The sequence below is a fragment of the Salvelinus sp. IW2-2015 genome, linkage group LG7 (assembly GCF_002910315.2).
Source record: "Salvelinus sp. IW2-2015 linkage group LG7, ASM291031v2, whole genome shotgun sequence".
Lineage (NCBI taxonomy): Eukaryota > Metazoa > Chordata > Actinopteri > Salmoniformes > Salmonidae > Salvelinus > Salvelinus sp. IW2-2015.
The window spans coordinates 22446407-22462810 of record NC_036847.1 but is presented as its reverse complement, the minus strand read 5'-3'; the positions used below and the strand labels follow the sequence as shown (position 1 = coordinate 22462810).

Sequence of the window (16404 nt, the reverse complement as noted above, 5' to 3'; positions counted from 1 at the left end):
TCTGAGTGCTCTCCCTTTTGTTTGTTTCAGATCAATCCAAGGACCCAGACATTCAGCTTACCTTACAGTTATACGTGTGAACTTCCCTGTATAGAAAGGTGTGAATTCTCAAAGAAACTGCTGCTCAAAGGCACTGAGGAATGATGCAGCTGAAGCATAGCAATGGGGAACCCAGTGATTTCACAATGTTGTAATTTGATGGAACACTGCATTTAGATGTACAGCACATCTGAACTGTGTCTGATATTCGTCTGAGAATCTACTGCCGCCACTGTCCCAGCTCTTCGTTCTCTGGTATCAGCAAGCTCAGACAGACTCGGCGAAAGAGAGAGAGAGACATTTCTGGGTTACTTTGAGGAAGTACTTGCCGTGGGGCCTCAGGATTCTGTATATACCATGTTTCAGTCTCTTCATGTGAACAAGGACATTGTCTACAGTATGATGGTGGTGAGATGTAAATGATTCCAAACTCTGATCTGTTCTGTTCTTGTCCAACTGTTCCAGATTCCAGACCACAGCCAAAGGTCTAGTGTTTCTTAAACATACAATAACCTATAGGTGTAGATCATGTGAGGATGCAACTGTACATTGGAATCATTTGACCAATAACAAGACATGTTTCTTTTATCAAAACCGTTTTTGTACTTGAATTCCTTAGGTCATCTCTTTTATAGTTCAGTTATCCATCAAACGGTTGAGTGTTCACCAAAAAACACAGTAGGCCTACATTGTTTTTTAAAACTTCTTTAGATGCCGTATGTGTGTCAAATTCTTCAACAACATATTAAAAGTCTACCATTGCTTTGTGCATAAATATTAAATTAAACTATGGTGTGTTATGTAATTAAATATCTATTTTGCATTGGCTGCTTGAAGTATCAACAAAATCAGCTTATCATAAGTGATAATAATTGCCTCCACAGTGCACAGATGTCAGAAATCACAACYAACACAATCAACTAGCCTGCTAACTGGGTTAAGTAAGTAGAGGAAATCACATGACCAGAATACCAATGTTTAATTTGTACATTCAGAGGTGAAAGTAGATTTATTTTCTTACCGCCCAAGTAGTGGTAAAATAAATGACACTCCCTACACTTTCAATGTATTTTTCTGCAAAAGGGGGGTAAACTGTCCAGCCCCCTAAAAATGTGGGTAAGCTGCATTGTTTACCCTCCACTACACCACTGTGGTAATGTTAAATAATGGTTTAATAGCCTATAGTTTTATTGGCATTTTGTGTTAATTATTGTGATAGACTCACGTTTTACCGGTATAGCGTACCCCCATTATTTATTTTGCSGGGACGCCATAATGGACCGTACCGGCCTACTTTCCCCCGTGTAAATGCATCTTTTGTATTAGGTAGCCTACTAGACCAGTTGAATCCATAAAACAGTAGCTACAGAACTGCAGCACTCTGGGAATTTTACCCTAACAGACTGGGGTTTTGAAGTGTTCTGCTCGCATTGAAAAGAAGAAATTAACTTGACGAATAAGGACAGTCAATAAAAAACAGATTTACTCTGAAGTCTTCCGCTCAACAAAGGATGCCCAATGGAGCTTGAAGCAGATTATATAAAATATTTTTATATTGCAAAGCACCAGGAACCAAGCAGTCAGCGGGCAGATGTAAAACCACCAGACACCCTGAAGGGATTTTCTGAGTGTTGCTCTCTGGCACATGTTGTCTGGAATCTCCATCTGTGCTTGTGGGTCAAACACAGCGTATAAACACACACTGAAATCACATCGCACCAGCGGCAGGCAAGGCTAGTGACAGCAGAAAGTAACATGCAAGTAAAGGCACTGTATCCTAACTGTATTCTGAAATCTGTTCTAAAGTGTATTCCAATCTGAACAACTATTGATGAACTGCTAGTGTGCATACAGTACCTGTGTAAGCACACAGCCTAAGAAAGCAAATTAATTACTAAACCACTGTTTAATGGAGGTGCTGCTTCCTTTAAAGGCTCCCTTTACAATCATGCTGCAGATGAAACGATTAAGCTGGTGGGACTGGGCTACTGGGATTCTGTGAAAAAGATAAATGAGACAGAGGTGAACAGTAGTTGAAGGTGAAACCACGGTATGCAGCATTGTGCCTCATGGAGGGAATCATCGGCTAAATTGAAGCACTCTGAAAAGTTATCATCTTCAATTATCTGTGAAGGAGCTGTTGAAACTGAGGTCTTGACTCAGTGGTCATTAAAAATCTTGTGGCTAGAACAGGGGTGATAACCCCGGTGCCCTGGCCTGGATAGATTCCCAACATGGCTGCTCATCCTACCAATGGCTACTCAACCGCAGCTTCCAATTGTTTCATTCAGCTCTCCTCTCCCTCTTACCCAGAATCTGACATTCAGCCATATTCTGTTTCTAACTAAAGTCGTTTGTTTGACAGTAAAACAGATCCTCCATCACACTACCAAACACTATGACACTAATGATAATTTAATGTTAGCTAACTGCAGGAGATTCTGAAGAAGCACCAGCTCCATAAAATCAGACACACTCCAGGCTGCTCCCGCGGGGCCTGATGGCTCACATTTGGGTGCAGAACTGTGACAAATACGTGACAACTGACGTTGATCCACCTTGACTTTCTGTCAGGACGTAAGTGAGGCATCAGGGGACAACAGTGAGGTACCCATATGACCCCTTCTCTGCTGGATCCCAAGGGGCCAGGGCTCTGGTCTAGAAGCACAGTTTTGACTAATCCTACAGTTTTGCTTCGGTACTCCAGTTTAACTGATGCCCGCCCCAGAAAGATTTCCATAAACAGCCACATGGAAAAGTCCGTTTWGAAAATGTCTAATAAGACACTTTAGTCACCACCTTTGTGCACAAATGCAGATTTTTTTTCACATCACTCACAGCCAAAGATATTAACAAATTATATTCATCCAATGTCTGCCTTGTTTTTGGATGATGTGATGATGTCGTCGCTACTCGTGCTGCTCCATGTCCGCTAGTACACGTGATGTTGGTCGGTATAAACCGGATACAACCCGGATGTAGATGGTCCATGAATCGATGTCTACGAGCGTAAGTAGATTACCTTGAAAACAATAGTTGAACATCTTGGATGCAGTCTCCAGTTATTACACCTCAGTGCTGGATCCCCATGGGATATTCTAGATATAAACATATTCCAACTGGGTGACACTGACAGTGCTCATGCTCAACACCTGCACCAACCCATTTTCACATTTTGTAAGTCCGTCAAACTCAATGTCATGATGTGTAGTGTCAGATATTAAGTCAATGATTGTACCAAGATCGAGTCAATTAATAAGTGTGTACCACCACTTCAGCCACCACTACATTAGGTGAATGTGCAATGTACAGTAGTTTATGTGGACAACTGGCAAGAAAACTAAGCACGGACCCCGTACATAGCCTACAGTAGAGTAAAACAAACTGCTCTAGTGTTTGCCATTCTCTCCAAGTACAACAGGCAGCAGCTAGCCACCAAGATATTACCAAGTCTAATCACATCCTCTCAAACCAGGCACTGTCTCCCTGTTTCCCTGTGGGATGCAGGGATTTCAAAGTCAAGGTAATGCGGACCAAACTCGATTCTAATTAAAGTTGACATCAGGTTCCTCTCCRGGCTCCTACAGCGTTCATCTAAATCATTCATGCTGAGAACGCCGGTGCCGCCAAACCATTTGGGCTCCATCAATGATTAAAGACTTGATCAGGCAAACAAAAACAATAAGACATTTAAAAACAGTGATAAATCTACAGGGTTGGTAGTGTGTCAGTGGTGACCTGCTTTGACATATGTTGAAACTGACTGACTATAGCCTCACTTATACCTAGTTCTAACATGAGTCATTTGTCCTGATCTTATCCACATTCTGATTGTGCCCACATTGTAGCCGTTGCATCTACACATGGTATTAAAATGTGTCTCTTGGCCTCCCGAGTGGCACAGTGGTCTAAGGCACTGCATCGCAGTGTTGCGGCGTCACTACAGCCTGAGGTTCGAACCCAGGCTATGTCATTACCAGCCATGACCTGGAGTCCCATAGGGTGGCGCACAATTGGCCCAGCGTCGTCCGGGCTAGGGGAGGGTTTGGCCGGGGGACTTTACATTGCTCATCACGCTTTAGTGACTCCTTGTGGCAGGCCAGGCGCCTGCAGGCTGACTTCGGTCATCAATCAAACAGTGTTTCCCCTGACACATTGGTGCAGCTGGCTTCCGGGTTAAGCGAGTGGGTGTTAAGAAACACGGTGTCATGACGTTGGCCTGTGGGTAAGGTTTATGACCCCCCCCATAAATACATTTCTCCCTTCCCTCTCTCTTGACTCTACAGAGGGACTCTTGAATAGCCTTATGTTAAACATAGAGAGTCTGGGAACATCAAACAAGTGGAGGGAAAGGAACCATATTTCGGTAATAGAACCAGTTGAAAATATGCGTTGGTACTTAATGAATATGATGTCAGTTCGGTTGTCATCTGAGACATTATGACTGATGACAGAACGACCTAAATTGTATCTGGGAAAGTCTACACATTATAGTTATCAGATTCAKATGGAATTGTTGTGCAATTCAAAAGTTTTAATARAAAATGATTTGTGAAAAGATGAAATGTAATTTTAGCTTCCAAATTAGAGATTTGGGTTTTCATAAGGTTAGGGCTCTGCTCAATCAGTGGCCCGCCCCTGTGAAGAGACATGGGTTATAAACTATGAAACACACCCTTCTCCCTCCACTATATAAGCCCTTGACGAAAATGTAACCTCCTGTGACGGGTACATTAGGATGACGATCCGATGTCAGAAGGATTCAGATAATAACTACAGAACGAAGCCAACCTCAGCGTGAGCTTAAGTTGCGAATGGTATGAACTTTGAACTCTTATTCGCTACAGAAGTGATACCTCCTAGCCGTTGAGTTAACAGCGGCCGCTGTAAACGTGGGCTAGGAAAGGACGGACAGAGTATCCCGTCTACCACACAACAACGACACTACAACGTAGGACTCTGTTGGGCAACACGGCCCCTCCATCTACCACCAACCTATTGAAGCGTAGCTCAGAGTAAATATTTATTGCATTTTCCTTTTCCAAATGGGCGGTAATTTAGAATGCATAAGATTCTGTATTTACGATAGAGTAGCTGCCTACGGCCCGATAGAGACATCGCATCTCCCTTTGTTCTTCAGTCTTCCCGCTCTTTCACTCAAACCCAACCCCTTTTCTTTGTGTAACCAGCTGTCATAWCTGTTCCGTCCGCTAGGGACGTTTTCTTTTATGACATAATTTGTAATCAAGGTATGATTCATTCTGTGTATATGTAATTCTGTGTGATTAGTTAGGTATTTAGTAAATAAATAATTAAACCCAATTTTGTATTGCTGATTCAACTTGTTAGCCAGGGTTCGTGAAGATAACCAAGAATTTACAACTTTCAGATGAGACTGAAATAAGGTGACGATTAATATTGACTGCTATTGATGTAAAATATTACTAGGTCTTTAAGAGTTTATTCGGAAGATAACTGCTCTATAAATATTATTTTGTGGGGCCCCGACTTTCTAGTTAATTACATTTACATGATTAGCTCAATCAGGTAATATTAATTACAGAGAAAGGATTTTATAGAATAGCATGTCATATCACTTAATCCGGTATAGCCAAAGACACGACAACGGTTTGGCGGGTCATGTTTCGGAGGATGRATGACTCGACCTTCATCTCCCTAGCCTGTTGGGGAGTTGCAGCAATGAGACAAGATCGTAATCACGAAAAAGGGGTTAAAAGATAATATAAAATAATTTTAAAAATTGTCTCTTATACGTCCACTGTATCTGCATTGTGACCAGATTTCCTGGGGCCTCCCTGTATGCAGATTATTTAACACATATCCTTTCAAAATAATATGCATTTATTTACTTTAAGACAATTATTGATGCCATAAGTCAATGGTGCTACCTGTCAATGATTTTAGAGACCAGTATAATTATGATTTAAATGGTTAGATCATCCAGATCTGTTTAAAATTGATTGATATCCAGATACAAATGGTCCCTGACAACCTCTGGAGGTGGTCGTCTACACATTCAGAATGTGGATAAAATCAAGACAAAGGATGCATGTCAGAACCAGGTATAAACGGGGCTAATATGTTGTGGGCCTGTCTCATTTACCTTGTAAACTCAGTGTACCTTACATCAACATTACCCCGCTGATGTTCAGGAGGCAAAATGTTTAAACGTACAGTATTCCCCTTGTAAAGTAAACCCACAGAAGACAAAGGTTAATAATTGATTAACTGTAAAATGCATGTTGAGGGATTTTCTGGAGAAGATACATCTCGCTGTGGATAGCATACTCATGTTTGGTAACAATTGGACATAACATTACACCAATATTACTCATGAAAACAGGCCGTGCCTGAGTCTGTGTGCTCTCCCTATCTGTTGTGTCTTGCTGTGGGGTTATTTTATTTCCTCTGTTGTGAGCTCAACATGTTAACTTTAAAAGAGTGTGACAGTAAATTACAATATTCCACATGCAAGATACTTTCAAAATAGTTCAGGAAATTAAGCTGTACTAATAGGACGGTTGCTTTATAAGTCAAAGTGTATTTTACATCAAGCATTTTAAATATTAAATAATTTATACCCATGTTAACTGCAGAAAATGTCATAGTTACCATATGATATCATTAACATCACAGCACAATGAAAACAGGGAGAGACTAAACTATGGTTTTATATCTTTTATTACAAGTAGCTACAGTATGCATCAATCTGCCTACAGTACAACTATGACGCATGACCATGTATGCACTATATATTAATTAAACACAGGCAGATGAACCAACATTGTTATTCCAATTAATATTATATTCATTAAATATAATTGTTCAACTCTCTAATTATGTTAAATGCCATTTCAATTCTAGACATCATGCACATGACAAGACACATGGAACATATCTTTGAGCCATAACCAAATTACACTCAGTCTATCGCACTGAGTAAGTTGAAGGCATTTTAAAACCAGTGGGATTTTAATTCTTGTCTCCCCAGGCAAAACACGCACACCCACATGCATGCACACAAACACACAGCGCAATAATGGTTTGTATTTATCATATTCACACTTTATTAATTAGCTGTGTCCTCTCTAGGTCATTAAGAGAAAGTTGTGCTGAATAAATTAGGGAAGATAAATATTTGTGTTGAGTAAAKCTGTAGGTTAGGCATCATGTACACTAGCAATCATTATTATGTCATAAACACAATATTACATCTGATCCTTTGTGACAGCTCAGAATATATAATTGCCAAATCATTTTACAGGGTAATAATTTTGGCGGTGGTGAGCAAACACCTCTTATATTAGGTTAGACAAGCTGAATTTGAATGGCTGTTTGGCATGTTCTGATGGGATGTTGTTTTGGGAATAAGTAGGTTTTTATCAGTGAAGCTCTGTAACATTTCTGCATTGTCATGTTAAACTGTAAAAACTCTCCTGCTTTCTCAAACTACTTTAAAAGAATGAACAAAAYAATGGCAATTATTATGAGTAAGCATAGATGTACAAAAAGTGTTGAGAGGACAGAAACTGAGGAAAGTAAATGACAGTAGAGTGAATGTTCTATTTTGCTTGTAGCCACAATTTGCTTGAAGGCACAGGCAATTCTGCACCATTTCACATCATTACTATAACAGAGGTCCTCTCAACAGGAGACAGCAGTTAGAAAGACAAACAAATGCGTGATGTAAATACTGTCGGCAMTGAAGAAGCCCCTTTCCTCTCTCCTCCTCTCCTAGCGATTAGCATTTCAAACAGCCGTTGTTTTGCATCTGAGTTCCATGTTCATTTCCATGCCATCACATCCTTGCATGTGTGTGTGTGTGGCTGAATCTGGAGTAGCTCGAGGAACAGCCCAGGCATATCCAGCCCTTTCCTCCAAAACGTTGGACAGGACAAATCAAATGACAGTGTCTCTACACAAAAGGTATTGATAAGAATGCCCAAAACAAATGAAGACAGCGTCTCTCCACAAAACGTATCGATAAGAATTCCCAAATGAAATGTGCTTCCATTCATCAATAGCAGGGCACATTGCTTCATTGAGACAGTCAAGACAAGAGCCTCTGTTCATACAGTCATTGGTCCAAGTTCACAATCTATTTCAAATGTCCAGTTGTCTCTCTGGGTGTGACTCATCCAAACAGACAATGCATACAGCAATCACCAGCTCAGCATTTATCTCTCACTGAAAGACAATGTCCCTCTGACAGAACACAATATGGAATCCAACAGAGATGTGCGAAGCAATATTTATTTTTTTATCTGCCCCCCCCATCTCTGTCTCTCAGAGGACACAGGCAGGGGAGTAGGGATACCTACTTTATTGCACAGGCTACTTGAATTCCTCTTGAGTTCTCCTTTTCATTCACACCAGTCACTTTATTTATCTGGTAGGGCTGCTCATTTGCTAGTGTATTCCTAATTGTATCCCAGGAARTGAACGAGATCTTCACTTTGTTCAAAGAAAAAAACTAGTGAGATTTACTGTAGGCCAGGGCACATTCAGGGTCTCAGTCGATTGGCTGAGATGGGTTTTTGCTACCGCGCTACCTGGAAAAGGTAAAAGGAAGAACAGATGTCGAATCTTAATTAGAGCCAGTTTGCTACAGCAGGAAAATAATCATGCAGCAACAGGAAAAGCTAATTGTGTGGATTCTAATTAATGGACATTTTTGTAAGGGTTGATACATGTTTCATAAGAGAAATTCAAGCCTGAAATTTTTAAGTGGAAATTACAAAATGCAGAAGCCTTTTTAAACCTCAAATGCACTTAAAGCAGCAACAACAACAAATCCTGCAACAGGGTGCAATCCAAGAACTTCTGAAAGGTCTATTAAATGCTGGGTCACCCTGTACCAACAGCCTTCACTAGAAATGATTATTTCTACTGCCTGATCCAAATCTTAGACATACTGTATGTAGTGGACAGGGAAATGGCAGAACAGAGTTTCTTCCTGAGGCAACTATAAAATCAGATGGGTATAGTATACCTGTCCAGAAAGATTCATGTTGGAATGTTTGTTTCAGTTAATTAATTACTTTATGCAGTATATGTTCAGCTGTTTTTCTATTCTCTTCGAGTTGACTCATGATAGGTTTCCCTACTGCATATATATTTCAAGCTGATAAAAGGCAAGACATCACAGATTTGCACATTCCCAAATGCAGCAGTTTGTCCACTGGCATGAAAAGCTGTCAGATTGAATTACATCCCATTTAGATCTCTGTATCAGCTGGTTTACATGTATAAAACGGTCTCATTTCATGTTTGTCCTTTTGGCCCCATCTTCCACAGAATTACCAAATAAAGCTTGCTTAGGCCTCTGTGACTGACTGTGAGCAGTAATCATGCCAGATTGTGGGATATTTTATAATCAAAGCAAGGCTTATTGCAAGTACTGTAAACGCATGTGATGATTCTGCACAAACGCTGTCATTCAATCTTTGCATTAGCTAGATGTGCAAACATAATTAAGCTTCATGGGGGGGGGGGGGATCAAAACAATCAATAATTTCATTAGAATATTTATCATCATCTTTACACAGGGACCACTTTGAAGCATGTATGTATCATTGGTGCCATTTCCCTGATGTAATGCTAGTTGAAACAGATGTATAGTTTGCTTGTCATTTAATGATTGTTTTCTTAATAGGTTGGTTTCATTGCCTTCCAACTGTACTGTAATAATGCATGAATTCAAGGTCCTTAATTGTATTTCCTTTGCTGTCCCTTCACATAAACTCACCTTGGTGGTCTTGACTTTATTTCCAGAGCTACAGGACCAGCCATTGAGATCAGGCAGTACTTTACACTCCTCTCCCTTTAGACAGGGCTGCATCTGGCACCACCACTTCTGAAGCATGATGGATGCTGAAAAGAACAGGAGAGAACACAGCACAGTGGGCAGTCAGTCACTTGAAATGAGATGAGTTGCAGCATGTTGTTTGGAGAGCACTTCAATAAACACTGATTTCCGCCTGGAAAAACGGGCGAGATAACTGTAACATTGACAATATGTTGGTGTAATAAAAACCCTTGAAGTACTGAAACTCTACCATCTTATATGAAGCATCCTACCTTCAACACAAGAGGGCATTGCCCTTGTTTTCCTGGCGACCTGACCAGGGAAGCAGGAACACTTGACAGTTTGAGAGCGCTCCTCAATCTTGTTCTTATTGCAGCAGCGATGGGCGTCCACCACTTCACAGGTACCTGTCTTTACCCGTGATGAACCTGAGACAAAGGGTTTAGGAAAGGTGGTAACCTGACTAGCATGCAGACATGGATGAAAAAAATTAAACCAGTCCTTAAAATCTGTCAAAAAGAGGTGAAGTTTTTTGTGCACGTCCCTGCCTTCACATACAGATGTAGGATCTTCATTTGATCACTCTTTTGTTGTTGAGCATTTTCTTGTAGTGTATTTGAACACTTGGTCATTAAAGGGAAGATAATAAATTACTGACAATTACCTGTTTGTTATTTATGAATGTGTAGCTGATTATTGTAGTATTTTGTAGTCTCTTCCCACAGTCGCTGTAGGAGAACCATGAGTCTGGCAAGAGACTACAGTAATTGTAGCATCAGCATATGCTGTGTTTAAATTCTACCATGCAGACCAGACCAAAACACCTCTTTTCACCTCATTAGTATTGGCCGTGCTCAGTTCCCAGTAGAGCTAGGCATACTGGTGGCCAGGAGCCATAATGAGTCTTTTGGGGGCCAGGGGAGGGGCTGGTGTGGGCTGGCTCTGGTACCTACCCGACTGCCCCAAGGGGCTGTGGTTGCCGGTGGACACTGGTTGGCAGTAGAGGATCACTATGCAGAGCAGGAGGCCGCCCCAGTGTACCGGCCACACCATCTCCCAGCTAATAGCCTTCATCCCGTTAGCCAAGCAACAACAGAGAAATATGTTGTTAGTGGGAAGATATGATACATCAGCCATCGCACAGCATAGGGGATGGGGTCTGAAACCTCTGTTAGAATATTCAGTATTAGTTCAAATACTTTGCGTACAGCTACTTCAAATATTTGTTTTCTTAAAATAGTAAAATGTTGGTTTAACACTTTTATATCTACATATTGTGTCTACATTTCATCATGAAGTTTTATGAAAGGTTGATGAAAGACATACAATACAATACGACATACAATTACTGCCACCCAGTGGTTAGAAAAAACAATTCTTGGGACAAAAGTTGAGAAGGGCTAAACTCATGAGGGGCATGGACCAAACATTTGTATTCAATCAACAGTTAGCCTGTGGGAAAAAATGGTGTCATACCCTCCTACTATCTGACTGCACCCATGAGTGGTGTTAGACCCAGCTTGCTGAGACCACCAACAGTCAGGCTGAGCCACCAATTGGTATAGTGTTTACAGTGCTGCCATAGTATAGGCCCATTCAGTAAGAATGGGCTGCCATCAGTCAGGGTGTGGCCCAGAAGTTAATTGACAGCATGCCAGGGCGGATTGCAGAGGTCTTGAAAAAGAAGGGTCAGCACTGCAAATATTGACTCTTTGCATCAACTTCATGTAATTGTCAATAAAAGCCTTTGACACTTATGAAATGCTTGTAATTATACTTCAGTATTCCATAGTAACATGTGACAAAAATATCTAAAGACACTGAGGCAGCAGACTTTGCGAAAATTAATATGTCATTCTCAAAACTTTTGGCCACGACTGTAGATATCCCATTAAAAATCAGCCGTTTCCAGCTACAATAGTCATTTACAACATTAACAATGTCTACACTGTATTTCTGACCAATTTGATGTTATTTTAATGGACAAAAAAAATTAGATTTTCTTTAAAAAACAAGGACATTTCTAAGTGACCCCAAACTTTTGAACGGTAGTGTGTATAAAACCATATACTTTCCTAGGTGTTTAGAATTTAATGAACAATGCTGCAGCTTCAGATCATTTGACTGACACTTGTTTGCAGATAAAGCAGTCTGTCATTTTCTGATCACGATAGTATTTAATCACATTCATGAAACAATGGATTCAATTTAGATATAAATACTCACTTACCTATAGAGCCATATATCATTGTGATGACAGCTAGCACCTAGGCTACTTTCCTGATTGTTTATTGAAGTTGCCGTCCATCAACCAGACAGTTTATCGGTCCAAGAATGCACTCACTATTGAGAGGAAAACATTCTCATGCATGATAAATGCCTACACTTCGCTCTGTTCGTATCTTTCTTTGCCTTTTACAGAGCTAATTTCGCATTAACCCTTAAAAACCGTGGTTCCTAGGTCAAAAAATGATGTCCACATCAATGCGCAATAGGCTAGAAATAATGCTGGAAATAATGGTTGAAACATTCCCCTCCTCAATAATTATTGATTTCCTTGAGTTTGTTTCTGTTCAGTAGCCGCCTCACATTTGATCCGAAAACAGACGAAACCGCGTGATAAATCACTCCAATTCAGACTATTAACGTTGAACAGGATACAGTCCGAGGCAGAAAAACAGAAGAGTTAGAGAGAAATATCTCTCACTGCTGTTGAAATACACTGCTCAAAAAAATAAAGGGAACACTTAAACAACACAATGTAACTCCAAGTCAATCACACTTCTGTGAAATCAAACTGTCCACTTAGGAAGCAACACTGATTGACAATAAATTTCACATGCTGTTGTGCAAATGGAATAGACAAAAGGTGGAAATTATAGGCAATTAGCAAGACACCCCCAAAAAAGGAGTGATTCTGCAGGTGGTGACCACAGACCACTTCTCAGTTCCTATGCTTCCTGGCTGATGTTTTGCTTCACTTTTGAATGCTGGCGGTGCTCTCACTCTAGTGGTAGCATGAGACGAGTCTACAACCCACACAAGTGGCTCAGGTAGTGCAGTTCATCCAGGATGGCACATCAATGCGAGCTGTGGCAAAAAGGTTGCTGTGTCTGTCAGCGTAGTGTCCAGAGCATGGAGGCGCTACCAGGAGACAGGCCAGTACATCAGGAGACGTGGAGGAGGCCGTAGGAGGGCAACAACCCAGCAGCAGGACCGCTACCTCCGCCTTTGTGCAAGGAGGTGCACTGCCAGCGCCCTGCAAAATGACCTCCAGCAGGCCACAAATGTGCATGTGTCTGCTCAAACGGTCAGAAACAGACTCCATGAGGGTGGTATTAGGGCCCGACGTCCACAGGTGGGGTTGTGCTTACAGCCCAACACCGTGCAGGACGTTTGGCATTTGCCAGAGAACACCAAGATTGGCAAATTCGCCACTGGCGCCCTGTGCTCTTCACAGATGAAAGAGGTTCACACTGAGCACATGAGCACATGTGACAGACGTGACAGAGTCTGGAGACGCCGTGGAGAATGTTCTGCTGCCTGCAACATCCTCCAGCATGACCGGTTTTGGCGATGGGTCAGTCATGGTGTGGGGTGGCATTTCTTTGTGGGGCCGCACAGCCCTCCATGTGCTCGCCAGAGGTAGCCTGACTGCCATTAGGTACCGAGATGAGATCCTCAGACCCCTTGTGAGACCATATGCTGACACATGCACATTTTGGGCCTGCTGGAGGTCATTTTGCAGGGCTCTGGCAGTGCACCTCCTTGCACAAAGGCGGAGGTAGCGGTCCTGCTGCTGGGTTTTGGCCCTCCTACGGCCTCCTCCACGTCTCCTGATGTACTGGCCTGTCTCCTGGTAGCACCTCCATGCTCTGGACACTACGCTGACAGACACAGCAAACCTTTTTGCCACAGCTCGCATTGATGTGCCATCCTGGATGAACTGCACTACCTGAGCCACTTGTGTGGGTTGTAGACTCCGTCTCATGCTACCACTAGAGTGAGAGCACCGCCAGCATTCAAAAGTGACCAAAACATCAGCCAGGAAGCATAGGAACTGAGAAGTGGTCTGTGGTCACCACCTGCAGAATCACTCCTTTTTTGGGGGTGTCTTCTAATTGCCTATAATTTCCACCTTTTGTCTATTCCATTTGCACAACAGCATGTGAAATTTATTGTCAATCAGTGTTGCTTCCTAAGTGGACAGTTTGATTTCACAGAAATGTGATTGACTTGGAGTTACATTGTGTTGTTTAAGTGTTCCCTTTATTTTTTTGAGCAGTGTATATTCCAGCCCATGCTTCAGAGCTATCCTCTCATCATTGATGGACTAATTTGGAAACTCACAGGTATCATATCTTCATGCAGTCGCTACTGGGGCAAAACGTGTGAATGGGTATGATGTACTTCCCCAGAGCTAAATGACTACATGAGGACACAACACACCAGTTTTCGCATGATACTGACTGTTTAGCATGCCATGAGGCTTTCTCATCATTAAATAACTTAATCAAGAAAACCATCTGTCTCCATACCACACCAAACCTCATTCAATAAGATACGTAAGGACTAAGGAGCTTATGCCGATTTAACACAGTGATAGTGTGTGGGTACATTTGATCAGCTCACTCACTGCGTGGTATGAATCCTGTACCAGGGCTGCATTCAGTAATTGAACGGAAATGGTGCTGTACTGAAAGACAAGTTGAAAACGGGGATGGGTTGGTGAACGATGTCAGCATGACCACTGTCCTTTAAATACCTCACTCATTGCTTCTAGCCACCCCACACCATCAAATGGGAACAAACCAGTGGCAGTCAGTGCATTTAAAGATGAGGAGGACGATTATATTTTTTACGAGCATGGCCTTATTTCTATTACAGCATATTGGATGACTGTCATTCATATTCCATTCACCCAGCTCAAAGTAACAGTGATACGTTTAGGCTACTACGGATACTAAAATCATAGCAGCCACATATAAACAGCATGATCCCTGGTCATTTATGAACATTTTGGCCATGTTCTGTTATAATCTCCACCGCACAGCCAAGGAAAGGACTGGCCACCCCTCATAGCCTGGTTCCTCTCTAGGTTTCTTCCTAGGTTTTGGCCTTTCTAGGGAGTTTTTCCTAGCCACCGTGCTTCTATACCTGCATTGCTTGCTGTTTGGGGTTTTAGGCTGGGTTTCTGTACAGCACTTCGAGATATTAGCTGATGTACGAAGGGCTATATAAAATACATTTGATTGATTGATTGATTGTTGGATAATTCTTTCTTGCATCTACGCACTCTCCTCCTCTCACCTTTTCCCCTAGCTTCTGGACTAAAGTGCAGAACACAACAGCGGTCTGTGACCAGACGAAAAAACATTTCCTAGTCTAACCTAAATATCATAACCGCTACACACAGCCTACATCGTTGTCACCATGTTAGCTAATGTCAAGTCAACATAGCTACTTGAACTAACGTGTTAGTAAACCCGCTACAATCATGGAATACAGTGTACAGTTATCAAGCAGTTTAGCAGTTACCGGCGGGTACCAAAAGCTTACTTGGAAGAGTTCCGGTGTCGGATAGCCATAGCCAGTTAAGTAACATAGCAACCCTCTGTTTGAGCTGGGTGTTTGAGTCGGCTAAACTAGCTAGCTGCATTCACAAGCTAAGTAAGCAACATTTTTTTTTTTTTTTTTTAAATATAGCCATCTCTTGCTTCTTAATTTTTGAAGAAATTAATTTAAACTATTGTCTTTCTCTTTGAGTCAACTACTCTCCACATTTTATGCTTCTGCTTCCATTACTAGATTCATTCTCTGATCCTTTGATTGGGTGGACAACATGACAGTTCATGCTGGAAGAGCTCTGATAGGTTGGACGAGGTCCTCTGGAATTTGTCATAATTACTGTGTATAGTCTATAGCCCTATTTGGACAGGATTAGTTTTACTGGGGGATGTTGGGTAATGTAATTATGTGCATGAGCACAAAACAGCACATCTGTAATTTTACTCCTGTCCGAATCTGCCATGTCAGTAATTTTTACATGGCAGGAGTATAACAATTCCAGCCAGAATAACCTAGTTTTTTGGCGAACTCCAAGATCCTCTGATAATACTAGTCCTGTGCGAATTGACATCCCTGTGTTTTGAGAGAAATGTCTGAGTTTGACATGTGATGCTCGCGGTTTGAGCAAGAAAACAATAACTGATTAGATAAGTTGAACAAAGTACTGCGCAGAGGTACCCTCCGGCTACACTATGTGCTACCCTACAGAGTGCTGTTGAGGCTACTGTAGACCTTTGCAAAACAGGGTTTTAATAAATTATTTGGTGACGTGTGAATACGTGTAGAAGTTTTATCTAAACAGGATAACTTTAATGTTCCAATATTTTAATGAAATTTGGTGAAGAGGATGGTCCTCCCCTTCCTCCTCTAAGGAGCCTCCACTAGAGCAAACATACCTCAAAGTCTGTTCAATAACGTTTTTGCTCCACAATGTAGCAAACCTGAACGCACCACAGAAGTATTTTACA

At 41.6% G+C, this 16404-nt stretch overlaps 2 protein-coding genes across 3 annotated transcripts in view; one reads left to right on the top strand and one right to left on the bottom strand.

Moving 5' to 3' along the window:
• LOC111966088 (chemokine-like protein TAFA-1) overlaps nucleotides 1–860 on the top strand; it is a 40596-nt gene extending 39736 nt beyond the window's left edge. The window contains exon 6 of the mRNA XM_023990512.2: nucleotides 31–860. The gene's annotated coding sequence lies outside the window, so the exon portion shown is untranslated. The remainder of the gene's footprint in view (nucleotides 1–30) is intronic.
• A 5863-nt stretch (nucleotides 861–6723) lies between these two features.
• LOC111966610 (chemokine-like protein TAFA-4) lies at nucleotides 6724–12810 on the bottom strand. Of its 2 annotated transcripts, XM_023991410.2 has the most exons (5): nucleotides 12099–12810; nucleotides 10822–10936; nucleotides 10141–10296; nucleotides 9809–9933; nucleotides 6724–8612 (listed from the first exon to the last, which is right to left on the bottom strand). In XM_023991410.2, the coding sequence occupies exons 2-5, from the start codon at nucleotides 10919–10921 to the stop codon at nucleotides 8601–8603; spliced, it is 393 nt and encodes a 130-aa protein (XP_023847178.1). In that variant the 5' UTR covers nucleotides 10922–10936; nucleotides 12099–12810; the 3' UTR covers nucleotides 6724–8600. The 2 variants fall into 2 exon arrangements, with proteins under 2 accessions (XP_023847178.1, XP_070300644.1); XM_070444543.1 differs by lacking the exon at nucleotides 12099–12810 and having other exon boundaries at nucleotides 10822–11005.
• Nucleotides 12811–16404: the final 3594 nt, after the last annotated feature.

Bases quoted from the DNA above. Each gene is read 5' to 3' on its own strand.
- LOC111966610 (XM_070444543.1), bottom strand. From the start codon at position 11,005: ATGGCTGATGTATCATATCTTCCCACTAACAACATATTTCTCTGTTGT. The intron at 10,297-10,821 runs GTAGGTACCAGA...CCTTTGTCTCAG, and splicing joins CAGCCCCTTGGGGCAGTCGG to GTTCATCACGGGTAAAGACA. The intron at 9,934-10,140 runs GTAGGATGCTTC...TGTTCTTTTCAG, and splicing joins AATGCCCTCTTGTGTTGAAG to CATCCATCATGCTTCAGAAG.